Source organism: Symphalangus syndactylus, chromosome 5 (genome assembly GCF_028878055.3).
Source record: "Symphalangus syndactylus isolate Jambi chromosome 5, NHGRI_mSymSyn1-v2.1_pri, whole genome shotgun sequence".
NCBI lineage: Eukaryota > Metazoa > Chordata > Mammalia > Primates > Hylobatidae > Symphalangus > Symphalangus syndactylus.
Window position 1 is genome coordinate 89,941,488 of NC_072427.2, and position 21,064 is coordinate 89,962,551.

General features: G+C 38.4%; 1 protein-coding gene across 1 annotated transcript in view; it reads left to right on the top strand.

The window, feature by feature from the left end:
• DSCAM (DS cell adhesion molecule) overlaps positions 1 to 21,064 on the top strand; it is an 812,726-nt gene that overhangs the window by 461,896 nt on the left and 329,766 nt on the right. Inside the window, exon 4 of the mRNA XM_055279737.2 lies at positions 16,210 to 16,356. Within this exon, the coding sequence (XP_055135712.1) occupies positions 16,210 to 16,356 (147 nt within the window). The remainder of the gene's footprint in view (positions 1 to 16,209; positions 16,357 to 21,064) is intronic.

Below are 21,064 nucleotides of genomic sequence, written 5' to 3' on the forward strand. Positions count from 1 at the left end.
TTAGTGTCCTGATTGTATGTTCCTTTTAATTTTGCAAAGTCTACAAAATCCATTAAGAATTGCTTTGCAATGAAAAATATACATATTTTTATACTTTTTTTTTCAAATGCTTCATTCCATTTATATTTAGCGGTGAGGCAGGCCTAGGCAGAAATGAAATAAAAGCACAGTGTTAAGACCTGCAAGTCCATTAAATTGCAGTGCATGTAATTAATGCACCATGATATTGCCTAAACACAGAAATGTACATTAATGTTGATCCAGTGGCACTAGTCATTCGTTGATACAGGGCTAGATCCACCTAAAGCTCGTGGTGAACACTTACAACCTTGCACAGAAAGTGACTGTGCTTTAAAGCACGAAGGCAAAATCCCATTGAGCCAAAGATACCTTGTGTTCCTACCTGTGAATCAGTTTATCTTCTTTATTTTATACTTTGCATTATTTTATTACTTGGAAGAATTCACCTACTTTCTTCTGACAAAGGCTTATCAGATTTTTCTTTTTTAAAAAAACTTTATATAAAATTTTGAAGAAAAGAAAAAGCATTGCAAAGAGCTGTCAGAGGGGGACAGGAAGCTTACAGAGTGAGCAGGTGGCACACAGCCTCTCTGCAGTGGGCATGTGAGAGCCAACCCCTCAGCCACATTAACAGCCCACAGCATGTGCCAAGCCCTTAAGAAGTCACACAGCATTTCAGAGAATCCCACAAAACCAAAAACACAACATCTGTCAACGCAATACATACATTTCCAGGTAGATGTATTAGCATGACTCTTATGTGGGTGCCGAGGAATCTTGTAAAAGTTTGTGCAAAATTGACATCAGTTTTACTGCTTGTCAGCAGTGAAATGAGTGGATTCATTGATTCATTCATTTCACAAACATTTAATGAACAACTACTGTGTATGTGTTCTAGGGACTGAGAATACAGCATTGAACAAAATACAGAACTAAATGCATGCTTGATGGAGATTTTATTGCCATGGTTAGCATGAGTTACATTCATAAAATATACTTTATTTTCATTAAAAAGAAAGAACTAGATTTCTTTATATCAACATAGATCTTAAGAAAACATAATGTTGGATGGGAAAAGTGAGTTTTTCCTTGAGAAATAGTAAAATATTTATGTAAGTTTGAAAGACAAAGAGAGAAAATACAGAACCATACTATGTGAAGTTCATTGCCATAGCTATGTGTGTGAGTGTGTGGTAATAAAATAAAAAAAACTGGGAATACATACTCATATTTCTGATAATAGGGTTTTTTAGGAGAAAAAGATAGGATGGGGAGGGAACAAAGAGAAAAAGCATTTTCTGTAAAGTTCTATTTCTTTCATTAAAAATAAATAAAGCAAATTACACCAAATAGTTAACAATGATCAATTTTAAGAAATGGGTACATGGATGAGTATTTTATGCATCTGTGGGTGACTGGCACTTTTTCAGTTAAATAAATGGCAGTGGGAGGAGGGACAGAGGAAGTGCATGGGGAGTGAGACAAAAGAAGGATCATGATGAGGGCAGAACTTCCCTAGAGGACGGGCCCGTTGTGAGCCTGAGAGATCCCCTGTAGTGGAACTGAGCAGATCTCCCTGTGCCTCTTTCTGTCCTGGCCTCATGCTGTCTGGCTGGCTTTCCCGATCCATCATCCATCTCTGCTGCCCTGTTGTTGTTGTTGTTGTTGTTGTTGCTGTTGTTGTTATTGTTTTGAGATGGGGTTTCGCTCTTGTTGCCCAGGCTGGAGTGTGATGGTGTGGTCTTGGCTCGCTGCAACCTCTGCCTCCCAAATTCAAGCAATTCTCCTGCCTCAGCCTCCCGAGTAGCTGGAATTACAGGCATGTGCCACCATGCCCGGCTAACTTAGTATTTTTAGTAGAGATGGGGTTTCACCATGTTGGTCAGGCTGGTCTCTAACTCCTGACTTCAGCTGATCCACCCACCTAGGCCTCCCAAAGTGCTGGGATTACAGCTGTGAGCCACCACGCCAGGCCTTCTGCTGTCCAGTTTTAGTAACAGCTTTAGCAACTGCCTTGCTCTGCTCTCAGCATTCTCTGTTTTAACCATCGCGATTTCACCTCTGCCTCCCTTACATCTACCTTTTGTCTCACAGTCTGAAAATGAAAATCATCTACCACTGTCCTGGCACCAACCCTTGGGCCTCCCCGAACTCCCGCTTACCTGGGCCATGTCAGCCTTGCAGCCCACGGAGCTCCTCCAGGGGGTGCCTCTCTTGTGCTTCCTTGGCTGTGATCTCCAAGCAGAGGGCAGGCCAACTGCCTGTTTCCTCGTCCTCCTAAGTAGCTTCATCTTTCCCTCCTAGCAGTAGACCCCTATCCCTTTCTCCAAGAAACATTGTATAACCCACCTCTTCCAGGAAGCATCGTGAACACACTACTTCTCAAATCTTTGTCATTCATGAACTATCTTTATGATATCTGCAATCACTGAATACAATCTGTGCTAGTGTTTTTGTCTTTTGAATAATTCTTGTTTACTTAAAACAATGTAATTGTAAAAAAAAATGCATTACTACTTTTAAACGGAAAATCAGTTTAACTAGCCATACAGATAAATGCAATACAATGAAAGAAAAACAATAATATTAAATTCTAGTCAGATACAATTGCCTTCCAAAGACTCTAAGCCAGTAGTTTGCATTTCCTTTGTCTAAAAAAAAAAAAAAAAAAAAAGAAAGAAATAAAGGAGATTAAGAAGTGTTAGAGCAGTAGTGAAGATAACTTACTTCTGCAAAAACGTGCTGAGAATTCTAGTGGAGGCACCTAAGTAGGTGAGTGGATAACTGGTACCTTCTGTGGCTTTCCCTTTGAAAGAATCACAAGAATTGAGATTTACAGAGGGGAAAAAGTCTCACCATGTGTCTGGATAGCATTTCTCTATAGCCTCTTATCAGCTGCATACCATTAGTGGGTTCCACTCCATCTTAATTCATCATGGATATATCATTTTCTTTTCTTTTTTTCTTTTTTTTAGAGGGAGTCTTGCTCTCTTGCTCTGTCACCCAGGCTGGAGTGCAGTAGTGGCATGATCTCAGCTCACTGCAGCCTCTGCCTCCCGGGTTCCAGCAATTTTCCCGCCTCAGCCTCCTGGGTAGCTGGGATTCCAGGCGCACACCACCATGCCTGGCTAATTTTTGTATTTTTAGTAGAGACGGCATTTTACCATGTTGTCCAGGCTGGTCTCGAACTCCTGGCCATAGGTGATCTGCCCGCCTTGGCCTCCCGAAGTGCTGGGATTACAGGCGTGAGCCACCTGCCCGGCCAGATACATCATTTCCAATCTCTCTTTACATCAGCGCTTACGTGTATCCAACTGACACTGTTTGCCTCTGTTTTGCAATTGTTTGCACTTTCACTTTATGGTATGTTTCCTTTCCTTCTCATTAGGAATTAGCCTTTTAGGTACCTTGGATTCCATTACTAGGTCTGCATATGGTGGGCAGTTGCTATGTGATTCTATTAATACCGTTTTGTTACAAAGGATATCGCAAGGCAATGGAGTTTGTGTTAAGCTAGATCTGGGGAAGTCATTTAGGGAATTGAGTTGCTCTCACAGTGCAAGGCTCTGTGACATGAAAGCCAGTCTCAAAGGTTCTCATGAGGTCAGACTATTTGAAACCAAAAGGCCGTGGAGTGGAGTGACACGAAGGACTGCATCTGACCTGGTTTCTGCCCTTGGGTGTTCTTGTAAGTATGCATATTTGCATGTACGTTTGTATGGATGCCTCAGTAAACTCATTCTAGTTTCCTGTGACATCATCGCGTGTCATCGGGAAACAAATGTAACCCAAGACCTTCAGATGATGTTGCATTTTTAAAAAATAAACTGCTTTCTCTGCTATTCCCATTATATATGCAAGCAAGCCTTTGGCCTTATAGACTTGCTGGTCTCAAAGCATGTGTTTGAGGTGGGAAAAAATGTGGCACGTCCAAGGAAATGATACAAGACATAGTTTGAAAATAGAACTGATAGGACATAGAATTGGCCCGAATGCCAGGATGAGGCAAAGGTGATGAGGACCAAGGTGGCTGCTAGGTCTTGGTGAGGAGACCTGAACGGGTGAAGAGTCCTCCTACCAGGAGTAAGAACTAGGGGACTTGCTAAAGCAGAAATCCTTAATTTAAAATGCAGAAATATTTGAAGAGAGAACTTTAAGAGTCCCAGGTATACCAGCTGATGCTAAAAGACGATTAGCCTTGCTTTGAAACAGAAGCCTAGTCAGAAAAGTAACAATTCCATCGCTAAGATGTTGAAAAACGCTCTTCAAACAATTTTTGCACTGACTTACAGTAAGAAATACATAGAAAAAAGACATTTCATCCTAGAACTCAGCAATGCATACGCATAAATACACATATAAATATACAAACACACACATAATCTTATGTACGCACAGGTGTACTGAAAGAAAGCTGCAGAATATTTATCACCACTATTTGATAACACGCTGATACATTCTATGCTCTTTTATTTCATTTTTTTAAAAAATAAAGCTACAATCCATGAAACTGATTTCACAACCTATTAATAGGAGAACCCAAAATGTGAAAAACCATTGCCCCATAATATTAAGGGGCCACAACATAGTGTCTATTTTCATTCTTTATGGTGGTTCCTATTTTTCCAGATTCTTTCCCATAATCCTATGTCATCTGTATCAGGTAGACAGACTTTACAGTTAATTTTCATGTGTTTTGCCAATAAACCCAGTGTCTTAAATTCCTTTTGGGTTGCTAACACAGACCAAGTAAGCACAGTTGTTGTGGGCTGAAGTGCCGTGCTCTGACCTTCCTTCACTTATTTTTTCCTTTATGTACATGTTGCTTTTTAATCAGCACTGTATTGTGCAGCCACAACTGGAACAGACAATCAACCTGAAATACACATTCCCTTCCAGCCCCAAAATGCAGAAATCTTGTGGGACAGGAAATAATGCTGATGTATCTCTTCTAAAGATGAGTCCGCCTGATACAACGAGCACATCCAATAGCATTCTCTTCCTTCCCCTTTCCGTATCTCTATAAAGGGCTAATTTCAATTCCCCAAAGTCCAAAATAGGTCAGCCATGGACAGCCAGTGCCACGCCCCCTGGTTCTTATTCCTGGCAGGAGGACTCTTCACCCGTTCAGGTCTCCTCACCAAGACCTAGCAGCCACCTTGGTCCTCATCTGGCCTTTGCCTCATCCTGGCATTCAGGCCAATTCTATGTCCTATCAGTTCTATTTTCAAACCATATCTTGTGTCAGATCCTTGGATATGCCACAGTTTTTCCCGCCTCAAACATACTTTTCCTTTAACTTTGTTCTTAGCTCTACTTATCCATGAATAACCCCTTCTTATCTTCCTACCTTCTGTGGCTCTGCTGAAGTGCATGTCCTCAGAAATCCTTACATTCACACCCCACTCCAAACTCCCACCGTCTAAACAGGTCTTCTCTTTACTAGAGTCAACTTCCATTTCGCAATTCACATAAATGCATTTATGAGAGTGGATTTATTTTCTTTGTCAATGTACTCTTTTTGTCTGTGTTCCCAACTGAAATATTTGCTTTCAAATGTCAGTGGCCAAAACCATCTTTTTCATCATATAAATAAATAAATACAATTTATAAGTTTTATGAGCTTCTTTCGTTCTTTAATAAAATATTCTTGAAGTAATTCCTTTAAAAGTAAAGGAATTACACAATTATATTCTTTCTAAGGATTCATTATTGTAAACAACTAGAAATCTAGAGCAAAGATTAATGACAGACTCGAATATCTGCACAAAGATCTTATCATTAACAAACTAAATAGGGTAATTAGGTATACAGTTGGAATGCAGTATGCAGGCTTAAATTAGTAGTGTATAATTGAGCCTCATTTAACTGCAGGAGAATTTCACTGAGAGAATTTTATTTACAAAAAAGAAATGTCTTAGTGAAATTGCTTTGAGAGAATTTAAAATATATACACCAAATCTCTTCTTACATACTGGATCCAGCCGAATTGTAAGCTTATTCCTCATGCCCCACGTGATGGTGTTATTTCTAGCCAAATGATTTCTCCCAGGCAGCTCAAGATCCACGCTGGGGCTTCATTATTTCTTGGATATCTTGATGATACTCTCATAAACATAATAGGCTCCACTGAAGGTTAAATAAAATGATATGGTGAGAGCTCTGCCCCTCTCAATATGATCCCTTATTTTACTGATCCTATTTTTAGAAAAATCTCGAAGTATGTATATCTTCTAAACAATCACTTAATTTAGCACTGTGCAAACCTTTGGGGGCAGCAGGTAAGTGGGGCAAACAAGAGGATCCCTTTGTCTTCAGAGAGGCAACTGCCATTTTGAGGAGGCAGTGCTAACACCCAAATCAACTGGATTGATGCAATTATGCGTGAAATGGGGAATTATCACAGAAGTTCAGGAAGAGGCAGAGATCAGCTACCTGGCAGATTCAACTTTTGTATGAGGTATTTGGAGGGGAGGGAATACAAAGACCAGGGTGAATATTGAAAGTCTCCCCTTCTGCGTTTAGGCACGTCCGGGTAGCGACCAGCTTGAAAAGCAAGCATAATAAAAGCCCTCTTCGACGCATCTACTCCTGACAGCAACATCATCCTACATTTATCTCCTTCTGTGTTGTGTGTTACATGGGTTTGGTTTACGTCTACAGTGTCCATATGCTCACCACCCACTGACATCTTTTTCCAAAATACATTTTAACTACCCAAGAAGCACATTAATAGAGTCGTCTTTTAAGATACTCAAATACATGACAGGGGGAAATGAAACATAATTTCTCCTCCCCTTCCCCTAATTCACTCATGATTTCAGAGGCAACTACACTTAACATTTGGGCAGATATCTGCTGATCCAGGCCTCTCTGTTCATTTGCATACACAAATTTATTTATATACCACTGCCTTTGGTACATAACATTACAGATTGTTATGTAACCACTAGTGGAGATTTTTCTGCAGGGTATGTGTACATATACCTTGCTGTCTTTTATGTAACTGCAGAGTATAGATGTACCCTAATTTATTTACTTATTTATCCCTTGATTGGCATTCAGGTTTATGTATAATTTTTCATTGTTAAATTATGCATCAGTGCATTTGGGGGTGAACATCAAAGTGTGCACATCTGAGTTTTTCCATAGGATAGTCCTTGACGTTGCAAGAGGGATTGAAAAGTATGCAAGTCTCACACTTGAAATATACTGGCAAGTTGCCCTTCAAAAATCAAAAGCCTTCACCAATTTACATGCCCACCTATAGAGGTTTTTATTTCCCACACCCTTTGTCAAGACCACTTATTTTCAAACATTTTGTTTTTTGTTCTAATCTCCTGGATGAAAATCTCTCATTTTAATTTATATTGATTTGATCAAGTTCTAAGTAAATTTTGTTCAGCAATTAATTAAAATGTAATTCATTTCACTTGTGACAAAGTGACATTTTTGCAATATCGAGTTGTCTAATCCTAGAATTGGATATGCCTCTTCATTTATCCAGGGCTTCTATTATGTCATTTGGTAATGACGTGGAGTGTTCTTTAACTCAATTTTGTGCATTTCTAGCTCTTAGACATTTAATATTTTTATTGGTTCAGCAAGAATATTTTATCAAATTTTATGACACATTAGAGCTACTCTAAAGTGCTTTTCTCTGTCAGGTACTTACACGGATGTTCTTATTTAATATCATGATTTTCCCAAAAGGGCAATATTGCCCCTTTGTGCAGGTTGTATATGTACTCAAGGCTATGGCAATAGGAAGGCAGAGAGCTGCGGCCATTTGCACCATCCTTTAGGAGTCCTCTCCTCCCCTGGCTTTCTTAGCACCACGCTGGCTTGTGTCCTCCATGCCTCCTCTCACTCCTTTCCTGTGTCTTTTTCTGGCCTTCTTCCTTCACTCTCCTTCCTGGGGAGTTACTGAACTTCAGTTCTCATGAAGGGCTCCTCCTCAACAAGCATAGTTGGTTTCCAACACCCTGTCTCCAGCTTGACTTTTTTTTATTTTAACTGACTCAGCATGCTCACAGCTGAGCTCTTATCTTTTCTGAAACAGAATCTCCCCTACCCCAACTCCTTTGCTCTACCAAGGTCACCCCAACCCCATAGGTCCCTCAGAATCGATACCTGGCATCTTCTTCTCCTCACCCCAGCTCTGTTGAACCTTTAGGTTAAATTTCTTTCCGTGCCCGTGGCTTCTGCCCCACTCTGGTTGTACCTCCGCTTGCCCATGCCTTGCTGTCTCACACTTGTGCCATGGCCCAAACCCAGGGGAGAGATTTGCGTGAGGGCGTGAGCCAGCATGCCAGGGCACCATCCTGGCACAGATACTTCTAGTTGTATAAACTGGGGCAAGTCCCTGAACTTCTCTGTTTTTCAATTTTCTCATCTGAAAAATGGGAATAACAGTATCTTCCTCTTGGAGTCATTGTAAGAACTAAATGTGTCATAACATAAATAATGCTGAAAGCAGTGGTGACCCCCACCGAGAACCTGTTGGCTCTGATTAGGATTCACATTAATGTCCATGTCTGTATCTAAATTTCCCCTTTTTATAAGGACACCGGTCACATTGGATTAGGGGTACACACTATCCAAGTATGAGTTCATCTTAACATATTACATCTGCAGTGACTGACCCTGTTTCCAAATAAAGTCACATCCCGAGGTACTGCAGGTTAGGACATTAACATAAAGTTTTAAGGAAGGGGGAAATTCAGCTCATAACATCAGGTTAGATGTCTTCTCTTTAGAGGATTCTTCTTTTCTCTTATATGCAGCTTTCAACATGTGCATAGTTTTATCTGGCAACTCAATTGCTCAGGAAATATCTGTAGCTCATTCATGCCTGCATCTAATCCTTTATATATATCATATCTATATAAGATATATAATCCTTTATAATCATATCTATATAAAATATGTATATATATCTTCTCTTTCCACTTTTATTTTAGTTAATGCTAAGAGGCTCGTGTCATTTCTAATGCTGTATACTTAGAACTTAGATTTAATTCTTATGTTCCTCTAATATTTCAGAAACTGTTATTGAAACGGCTTTGAAGAAAGCTCAGTTTCATGACACAGTGTGGCCATCAATTGGAGACGGCGGGCACAGCTGATAAAAGTTTCATCGTGGTTGTGCTACCATTTGGCATCTTATTAGCAGAGCCATCTGTTCTTTTAATTGCTATTAACTCAATTCGTATAGACTGCAATAGGAAAAAACAAAACAAACAAGAGCTCTAAGATATATTTCTCTAAGTGAAAAATGACATGTGCTTTTAAAATCTTCCCCCAAATAGTGTTGCCTTTACTGAAGATCTAACAACTTAACCACATAGTAAAAAGCCAGGGAGCATAATGAAAGAATAATTCATCACCATCTTAAAATATGCTCATTTTCATATAAGAATATATTCAGCTCTGGAGGGGAACAAACTCTTTTTATGTAGTCTACACGAGGAAATGTGCTGAAATCTAAAAAAAGGTACTTTAGCTTTCTTTTTACTGAGACCTAGGAAAGGATGTTTTGAATACAAGCAATAATAGACTGTTTCATCAGCCCATGCATTCAACAAATATTTTAGGATGTCATAGCCAAGTACTGTTCTATGTAATGGAGATGAAATGTTGAACAAGACATAATGCATTCTTGCTATTCTAGATGAAGGAGGGAAATGTTAAACCAATCTCATGCACATGCACAAGATAATGTCACATATAGGTATAATAAAACCAAGTCTCTCATCATGAGTGACCATGATAATGTGACTTTGCCGGAAATTTGACTTAAAAACTGAGGCCAGGATGACAAGAAGGTCCCATCCAGGGAGAGATCTGGGCTCAGAGCCTCCAGTCAGAGCAAATAAAAGAAGTATAGCATGGCCTGGGTATGGTGGAAGAAGGACAGAGTGGAGGGGAAGCTTTTGGAGATATGGTCAAAGCCCAAACCATCATAGACCATCATAAGTGGTTAGGTCTAGTGGGATTCCATCAAGGCACTAAATGATGTATATTGCTAAGTGCTCGTGCATGATGAGTAGAGATTAAATTGTAGGGAAGCAGAAGTGGACACAGAGAGTTTGAAAGCTACAATCCTTAGATGTGTGTGGTACAGTGTTGAGGGAGGAAAGTGGATGGATTCAGGATATATTTTGGAGGTAGAAGCAGAGGGCCTTCCTGTTAGATAAAATATGATGGACAAGAAATGATTAATTTTGAGAACTTCAGGATATGTTTTTTTATGCTCAGATACTAACAGATATGCCAGGGAGAATTGTTCAAGTAGCATGATAATAATTTTGGGGAAAGTCCCTGAGTTTCTGTGAATATCCATTTCTACTGTGGAAAAGACTTCTGAAGATAATATCTTGGTCAGCTTGGGCTACTGTCACAAAATATCATGGACTGGGAGGCTTAAACCACAAAAATTTATCTCTCACTATTCTGGGGGCTGGGAAGTCCAAGATCAAGGTATTGGCAGATTTGGTGCCTGATGAGGGCTCCCTTCCTGGATTGCAGACAGCCGCCTTCTCACTGTGATCCCACAGGGCAGAGAGAGAAAGTGAGGTCTGGTTCCACCCTTATAATCACATCTATACCTAATTAATTCCCAAAAGCTTTATTTCCAAATACTGTCATATTGGGGATTAAGAATTCATCATATAAATTTTGTGCAGATGCAAACATTCAGTTAATAGCAGATGTCTGTGATCCTCCTTTCCCCAAGCCTTTCACTGGGGTATACAAAAATACTCCATGGGCTCAGTATATCTTTCTATGTTTACCAATGCTCTGTCATGTGACATTGGCTCAGAGTTTCGGTAAATATTTTGCCTGTGGTGACATAGCTCCAAATGGCAGAATTGTGATGTAAAATTCATCTACGTCATTACCACTCAGATGCTTTCTTTAATATATGAGGTTGCCTTTCATAAGTAAGCAAACAAACAATTGAAAGGGGGCCCTGCTATGTTTATATCAGTGGGATCTTCCCTGTCTGGCTCACACAGGCTACATTTTATACACCTGTGGATTGGCCAGAGCAGCAGAATAACAAACGTGACATTTACTAGGATAGATACCATTGTCATTTTTTCTTTATTATTAATATTTTTTCAATTGAAAAGTTATAATTATATACATTCATTGGGTACAATGTGTTGATTTTGTATGTGTCTATATATACACACCTATGTATATACACAATGTGAAATGATTACATCAAGATGATGAACATATCTGTCACCTCACTTATCCCTTTTTTTGTGACGAGATATTTGAAATTTACTCTCTGAGCTATTTTGAAATACAGAATACATTATTATTGAGCTTAGTCATTCTGCTGTGCAATGGATGCATGACTATCTGCTAGATGACATAAATGCATTTTAATTTGATCTTCAACAGCAGAACAAAGAGATTACTCATCATCTCTCTTTTTTCTAGATGAAGAAAGCAAAGTTTAGAGTTGAATGACTAGACTGAGGCCACACAGGTAGAAAGGGACAATGATGGTTTTGTAGTTCAGATCCACTGGCTTCCAAAGCCCAGGTTTTTTCTTCCACACTGAGAAATCTCCAAAGTGGATGAGCTTGTTGCACCTGAAACCAGGGAAAGATCTTTTAATTTGATTCTTCATAAGAACAAAGAAAAAGTTAGCTGAGAAGATTGAACAAGCACATTAATGATGAGGACTTTAACATATAAAGTTAATTATTTGTATTAGAATAACACACAAGGATAAAAGCAGGTATGGGGATAAATACCAGTTTTCCTCTCTGGGTATCAGTAGCCCCTTCATCCCAGCGAGATGAGGGCAATGCCACTTCCCTGATTGCTCTCCAGGTTCTGCCCTTCTGTCCTTTTTCCTCAACTTCTTGGGATGTTCCTCAACCCAAAGTCTCAAATCTGTTTAGATTACAAGCTCCCTAGAGATAGGGGCTGTCTCTCTCCTTTTTGCATTTCTGGAGCCTAGGACAGTGCTGGTCCAACGAATGGGTGCATCACTTGGCTCTGTTTCCTGCCCACCTATAACACATGCTGGTTTCTAGAATCAACTCTGATGTGCCTCTTTCTGGAGATCATGCATGCCTGCTCTCTGCAGCTCGGATCTTAAAGATCTGACTTTCAGCTTTAACAACCCGTAGTTCAGCAAAATAGATTTCTAGAACTGCTGCTATTTTAATATCTGCCTTTGAAGAAAACCCAAAATGGTGTCACGCCTGAGTTTCAGAACCCACTGCTCTATGGGTGTTTTTTGCTGCTCAGCACCATGACAATGGGAAGAACGTGGCCGTAGAACTCCAACTCTGAGGGTTTCTGCAACATTTTCCAACTGGGCTATTGCCCCATTTTCTTTGGTAGTTTCGTGTCCCTACATAGAAATATCCCACTGGCCCCTATGCTAATCTTAACCCGGCTGACTGAACTGGCACCAAGCACTGGATTTATTTTAGTGGCACTAACATGCAAGCTCATGTTAACTGACATTGGAAAACCACTATGTTACTTGCTCATAACCTATTTACTCTTAGTTTATACAAAGTCCTAACAGCTTTGATATGTCTGTTTTCTAACTCGCAGCATACTGAATGCATCACACTGTGTGTTGACAAAGATACTGATAACAAAGGGAAGTAACATACAACAGCTGGATAGTAAAGGAGGAAGCAGAAAATCTAATAAAGACAATCTCAGAGGCTTGAACGTCTGGCAGTCTGGGGCCATTCCATGCATCCTGAGATGCCAGATAGCTTCTGAGACATCCCTCTAGTAACTGAGCAGCATGGCTCAATAATCGATGTCCAAATTGATGACTCAAAATCCAAAAATCATTCACTGTTCAGTAGGCTCTGAATTGCAGTGTGTTTAACATGACAAAAAGTATGAACTATGTTTTAGAAATGTGTCCGGTTAAAATGCTAATAGTATTCCAAGGAAAATAAAGTTACTCATAAAATTTTTGCTTTGCACAGTTGTATGTTACCAGACAGTTCTGAGTAGTCAAGGGTGTGTGTGTGTGCTTGAGTGTGTGTGATACAGAAACACACACAAAGGGAGACAGAACGAGACAGAATTGTGTGTTTGCACTTTTTGATGCCAATAAATTGTATTTAAACATTTGCATATTTTAACAGAAGCACATCCATTAATCCCATTGAAGGACATGAACAAACCATTTATTCCATATGACATGGAAACCTCTGGTGGCATAAGGTAGCAAGTGGGGTACAGTGGCAAGTTAGGGAGCAGTTAAAATGATTCCTTGTTACCACAGGGCTGACGTATTTGGTGCTCTAATGACATAGCTGTGTCCTTGTCCCTTGATAGTTCCGCAGGACTCCTGAGTTGAGACTGTACCCAAGGACCCTGGACTTACCTGTTCCTCTCATAATTAAAAGATCCTACTTTTCAACCTTATTTTGTGTTTTAAAATGTTGATCAATTTCAAGATGAGATAAATTGAGAAATGAAGGACTAGACAAAGGAGGTCAGATTAACCCATTTATGCCTGAGGTTGCAATTTTTTGAATTTTTGCAATCAGACCTTGGCAATGACCTTGAGCAGCAGGAGATAAATAACTGCCACATGCTTAGCGTTTCAATAATGAAATGCTAGGCATAAATGGGTTTACGCACAGAAACTCAGTTAATGTCAACTCCTTCATTGCTGTAAACATCTCAAAAAATGCTTAAGACAATCAAAGGTTCAAGTTCTTCTGAAATGATACGCCGTAAAGCCTTATTTAACATAAGTGAGTAAACAGAAAAAATGTTAGATATTACGAGAACAAAATGTTCCTAGAGAACAGAGCCCTCTCTGGAATTGGTAATAATGCAGGCTGCTGCTATCTGTGTGCATTTCTCAACCTTTCTGGAAAATGGCACACAAAATCCTTTCCACTTATATTTTGCCACCACTCATGGCCTGTCAATTCTAATGAAAATACTCCATGCTAAGAAGGTGACAGAAATTACATACATCATCTTTTTTTTTTGACTTTCCTTTCTGTCTATCAAACTGTACTTTAAAGGAACTGATTATTAAAGCATTATATAAGCATGCAAAATATATTGAAAGAGAAATAATGTTTCCATTATACACAATGTGTATCATAAGAAAGGCTGGCGTGTGATGACACATGACAAGTGGTAAAAAGTATTTTTAGTTGCTTTCATTTGGGGGAATAATAAAGCAAAATTATCTGGAATATACAGCTTTAGGAGATTTTTCAGCTTCTCTAATAGCTAGCATTATTTATGGTATATTTTAAACTAAATGTCTAACTGGAATTGTTTGGAAAGTTAATATAAATATTACTTTAAAGATATTTTATACTAGCTTTAATAATTTGTGCTCCTTTGAAAAGCTTATACAAGGTCAGTATTTGCTCTGTTTTTTTATGATCTTTTTCACATCTGTGTTCTTTGGAATTACTCCTAACTCATGAGAATTCATAAATCATTTTTAGGCTCAGCATGGTGGCTCATGCCTGTAATCCCACTTTGGGAGGGATTACACTCCCTAGCACTTTGGGAGGCCAAGACAGGTGGATCACTTGAGCTCATGAGTTCAAGACCAGCCTGGGCAACATGGTGAGATCACGTCTCTATAAAAAAATACAAAAATCATCCAGGTGTGATGGCCCACTCCCATAGTTCCAGCTACTCGGGAGGCTGAGGTGGAAGGATTGCTAGGTGATGGCTGCAGTGAGCTGAGATGATACCACTACACTACAGCCTGGATAATACAGGCAGACCTTATCTCAAAAAAAAAAATCATAAACCATTTTTAATTTATCTGAGAGACTGACCTATGCATGATGTATAGTTATTGCAGAAAATGCCCAAGAAATTATGTTTACAATTTAATTATGTAAAGCTCAAAAGCAATGAAGCTAAGAGTCCTGGAAATTCTGACTGAAATAAACTAAAGGACGTTTCAACTGAACCTGAGAAAAGTAAGCAATAAAAGTTGATTATTTGGCATTTTAGTCTTTTTTCAAAGAGAAAAATCACATTCTTTCTAGTGGAATCACATTACGTGCAGAAATAGCCCATAGAAGAGTCTAACAGTGGCAGGAGGTGTACTGAGTTACCCACCACCAAGGTGTACTGAGTTACCCACCACCAAGGTGCAATGAGGCACTCTCAGCTCTACTTTTTTTTTTTTTAAAGTAAAAGACCAGAATTTTTATTATTTTAGGGAAATTATAGAATCCACTTAGGATGATCATGTACATTTTACCTTTATGCTCCAACTTGTTCTATCACCCAATTAAAATTGAACAGCAAAAAATATCTTTAAAAGTTACATTTTCAAAGGGAAAAAAACATGTTTGCCCTTCTTAAACTAACACCGATATTTGATCTCAATGTTGGCCCTTTCTGTTCAACTGAAGCTTTACCGGTAAAAATTACAGGTTACAGATAGGACATTGTTTTGTGCTGACATAATGGGGAATGACTGATCATGAATTTTTTTCTCGAGGGGAAAATTGTTATTGTCAATGATTTGAGCAGTCCCTTTAAAAATTAGTGATTAAGAAATAACAGTATTCTAAAACACTGAATCTGGGAAGCATTCATGTGTGTCATAGAATGTAGTGATAAATATTGGTTGTTAATGTGAGGAAATAAGACAGCCTTTTTAGGGGAAGTTTGTAGAATATTTTATTGCTTTGTAGTCTAATATTTTTATGCTTTTATCGAAACATTTTAAACTGAGACAAAAGTTTATACTTTCATAAGCTAGAGATGTGCAACAAAAAGTTAATATTCTCTTAATTTATCATATTCTAAGAGAAATGCAATGATCCAAGAAAATCTATATTTGCTATATACCGATTATATGACAGCTTCGTTGCTGTAAGATAAATGCATGATCTAAAATAAAGTTTATGAGGTTAGATTTGCTAAGTATATATTTATTGTATAGCATAAGTACTAAAAACCCTTAATGTAGGCTAGTCAAAAAGTTAAAACAGCTTGGACCCTTAATTGGCACACACACACACACACACACACACACACATGCACGCAGACACACGCACCCATTTTTAGCTTTTTCATTAAGTTTCTTCAGGTGGGGAAAAAAAAACTGTTTAAGGACTTTGTGTATGTGGTCGGGTTGCTTTCATTGTCTTTTAACCAAGCCATTGTTTTCCTCTATTTCAGGATCTAGATTTCTCATCACATCTACGGGAGCCTTGTATATTAAAGATGTACAGAATGAAGATGGATTGTATAACTACCGCTGCATCACGCGGCATCGATACACCGGAGAGACGAGGCAGAGCAACAGCGCCAGACTTTTTGTATCAGGTAAAAACTCATCAAGACTCCATCTGCTATGTCTGCTATTTCTTTGTTAGTGTCCTGAGACGACTCAATCAAAATTGTGGAGTGTTGCCACTAAAATGGAGCCTTCAATTCCCTTTCCAAAATATTTTAGGAATTTTAAAACTCTTAAATGAATATGAATACAATTTCATAGAAATACAGATTTCACATTTGTCAAACCAGTAATTGACACATTCACGTGATGATGCGTTAGCATTTCAGGAGCACATTAGGAGTGAAAGATCCATCTCCATCCCTAATATCCATCTCAAATGCAGTCAAATTGCATTTGATTTGATTAGAAAACCAAATACAAAATACCCAACCTTTGCCTTTGTAGCTGAAGAATATATAATTGCCCCCCTGTGGTAAATATCCTATAAGGTTGTAATAGTGAGATGGAAGTGACCAAAGGTTGCTTGCTATCAAGATTTGAGAAGTACCTTATTTGTAATGCTTTATGGGAAGAAGTGAAGGGAACTTGTTGAACATTGGAATAATTTAAAACATCACTGCCTGAGCACCCACTTTTTGTCCTTGATAATGTACTGTTGGGATTTTTCTCTTCATCACTTACATCTTCAAAATAGCCAATGGTCTTTCAAGGTCCAGCACAAGCACAAGTCAGAATTAAATTAGTTTTCCTTTGAACTTGCAAGTATTTTGTTTCTTTATCTGTTCTTTTACAAGTCAATTGCTATTTTCTCCCTTGCTTTTATAATTATCATGTCTTTCGGGGGAAAATGAATTAGAAAATGAATAATAACTATCATCTTAGTCCATGATAGCTTTAAGGAGAGCACAATATTCTACTTATTCAGAAAATCCTAGAAAACGTCCTGTTTGCATTAAAGAGAAATTTTCTAATGGCATGTTCAGAAAAGAAAGGGGAAGGATTCGAGGTAGGAGGGGGATCCTGGTATACAATTAATTTGGAATTAGCAAAATAAGTAAATAAGTATTTCTCCCTCCAAATGATGACATAAGTGGTGATTATCTAAGAGCCCGTCTTTCTGTTTCAAGTGACCTTTCTTATCTCCATGCTGAGTCATAAAGTGTTGATTTTTAAGTGTATCTCTTAGGGTTGGAAAGGCAAGTTTACTTTCCTTAATCCCACGATGTTTGTTCATTTTTTGTTTTGGAGTGATTCACTAATGTTTCAAAAATGGACAGAAGTAGTCACAAGCATTTTGTCACCATGGGAGTCCTGGGATTGCCTAGTGAGCACTGGAAAAGTGAGAGCAACAGTGTATAATCCAGCCAGGGAATGCTTTGAAAGAGCAGTATAAATCAGAAATAAAATGATGAAACAACACAAATCTGTGAAACAATTAAGTGGCATATTTTGGAAAAAGTTAGAAAAATGAAAAGTTCTAAAATTAAAATGAAATTAGAAGGAACACTCAGGATAAACACAACAGAAAGCATAATATGGGAAATCAAAAATATTAACGAATAAGACAAATAGAGATAAAAATGTATAGATGTCTGACAAAGGTGATGAAACACATGTATAACTAAATTCTCTTAAAAAGAAAGCCAAGCAATTTATCAGAATAAGTATTAATAATAAAACACTAATTCAAAAAAAGTCCTGTCATTAAAAAAGAATACATAATGACTACACATTAAAATGGCACAACCATACCTGGAAAAATGGACCCAGAATGGTCAACATGCAACATAGTCTAATAAAATTTGTGAGCTGTAAATATAAAGAAAAATATCATTTAAATATCCGGGAAATAAGTTCAAGTTACTTCTAAGGGAAAATATAAAGAGGCTAATGAAATAGAAAATAGACCAAAAGAACAGTAAATGTAATAAACAAGTTTTTTCTTTAAAAAAACATCAGTAAAATAGACAAACTGACCTAATATTTTTTCAAATGGTCTTGATTTCTGTACTAGGGCTAGTTATTTGGACAAGTCATTCTTTCTCTGAGGACAACTAGAAAGACTTGTTAAATGCGTAAAAAACATCTGCTTATGGTTGTTAGGAGCTAGTGTGAAAACTTACAGGACCAAATTCCAGAGGAAAACAGCCACAAGAAGTGAGTTTGGTATTGAGGACTGCCTTTTCAGTAGGGACAGTTTTCGAGGAGATTGCTGAAACTCCGAGAAGATGAGCAACTGTTCTGAAAGGTTAGTAGTGTCTGGAAGGTAAAAATTGGAGTCTAGTCTCTATGTACGTATTAGGGTTCTTTAGGGGGACAGAATTAATAGGATAGATATATATATAAAGTAGAGTTTATTAAGGAGTATTGACTCACTGATCACAAGGTAAAGTCCCACAATAGGCCGTCTGCAAGCTGAGGAGAATGAAAATCAGTCTAATTCTCAAAACCTTAAAAGTAGGGAAGCCAACAGTGCACCTTTCAGTCTGTGTTCGAAGGTCCAAGCATCTAAAAGTTGAAGAACTTGGAGTCTGATGCTCACGGGCAGGAAGCATCCAGCACGGGAGAAAGATGTAGGCTGGAGGACTAAGCCAGTCTAGTCTTTCCATGTTCCTCTGCCTGCTTTTATCCTAGCCATACTGGCAGTTGATTAATGGTGCCCGTCCAGATTGAGGGTGGCTCTGCGTCTCCCAGTTCACTGACTCGAATGTTACTCTCCTTTGGTGACACCCTCACAGACACACCCAGAAACAATACTTTTGCATCCTTCAATCCAATTAAGTTGACACTCAGTATCAATCATCACATTATATATATTTGTTTATATATTATATATACTCATTTATATTTATAGTAGCATATATAGTAGGATAAGTGAAAAGTGATTATGTTTATGTTATTTTTATTTTCAGTATAAAAGAAAAATAAAAGTATGAAATTTTTTTATAATTCTTGAAATATTTATAGAAATTCTTGAAATATAACAAAAACGTAAGGCATTTATACAACTGAAATAATTATTTCTAAATACTTTACATATGTACTTTTTATCCTAAGCTCTAAGAGAACAGATGTGCCTTAGAGTATGTATGTATGTGTGTGTATATATATATATATATATATATACTTTTTTTTATTATACTTTAAGTTTTAGGGTACATGTGCATAACGTGCAGGTATGTTACATATGTATACATGTGCCATGTTGGTGTGCTGCACCCATTAACTCGTCATTTAACATTAGGTATATCTCCTAATGCTATCACTCCCCCCTCCCCCCACCCCAAAACAGGCCCCAGAGTGTGATGTTCCCCTTCTTCTGTCCATGTGTTCTCATTGTTCAATTTCCACCTATGAGTGAGAATATTCGGTGTTTGGTTTTTTGTCCTTGCCATAGTTTGCTGAGAATGATGGTTTCCAGCTTCATCCATGTCCCTACAAAGGACATGAACTCATCATTTTTTATGGCTGCATAGTATTCCATGGTGTATATGTGCCACATTTTCTTAATCCAGTCTATCATTGTTGGGCATTTGGGTGGTTCCAAGTCTTTGCTATTGTGAATAGTGCCGCAATAAACATATGTGTGCATGTGTCTTTATAGCAGCATGATTTATAGTCCTTTGGGTATATACCCAGTAATGGGATGGCTGGGTCAAATGGTATTTCTAGTTCTAGATCCCTGAGGAATCGCCACACTGACTTCCACAATGGTTGAACTAGTTTACAGTCCCACCAACAGTGTAAAAGTGTTCCTATTTCTCCACATCCTCTCCAGCACCTGTTGTTTCCTGACTTTTTAATGATGGCCATTCTAACTGGTGTGAGATGGTATCTCACTGTGGTTTTGATTTGCATTTCTCTGATGGCCAGTGATGATGAGCATTTTTTCATGTGTCTTTTGGCTGCATAAATGTCTTCTTTTGAGAAGTGTCTGTTCATATCCTTCGCCCACTTGTTGATGGTGTTGTTTGTTTTTTTTCTTGTAAATTTGTTTGAGTTCATTGTAGATTCTGGATATTAGCCCTTTGTCAGATGAGTAGGTTGCAAAAATTTTCTCCCATTCTGTAGGTTGCCTGTTCACTCTGATGGTAGTTTCTTTTGCTGTGCAGAAGCTCTTTAGTTTAATTAGATCCCATTTGTCAATTTTGGCTTTTGTTGGCATTGCTTTTGGTGTTTTAGACATGAAGTCCTTGCCCAAAATTTTTAAAAATGCATAAAATCCTTGAAATGTCGAATTCCAATAGAAACTATTGGTATACATTTGCCAGGTGTGGTGGCTCACACCTGTAATCCCAGCACTTTGGGAGACCGAGGCAGGCAGATCACTTGAGGTCAGGAGTTCAGGACCAGCCTGGCCAACATGATGAAACCCCATCTCTACTAAAAATACAAAAGTTACCCGGGTATAGTGGTGGGTGCCTGTAATCCCAGCTACGCAGGAGGCTGAGGCAGGAGAATTGCTTGAACTCAAGAGGCAGAGGTTGCAGTGAGCCGAGATGGCACCATTGCACTCCAGCCTGATGACAAGAGTGAACTTCCATCTCAAAAAAAAAAACAACAACAAAAAACTATTGGTACACACTTCAAAAAAAAGTATGAATTTTCAGTCTTTCCGCTGAGAAGTCCCAGAAGTGATGAGCAAACAATAGCAACCAGCACCTCTAACATCTAGATTGTAGATTCTTTTAAATACAATTCACTACTAAAAGGGACCATGGCTTCTTGGAGGAGTGGCTGATTGAAGGTCTGAGGCAGGAAATGTCTGAGGTGAGTCTGAAACATGAATGGGGG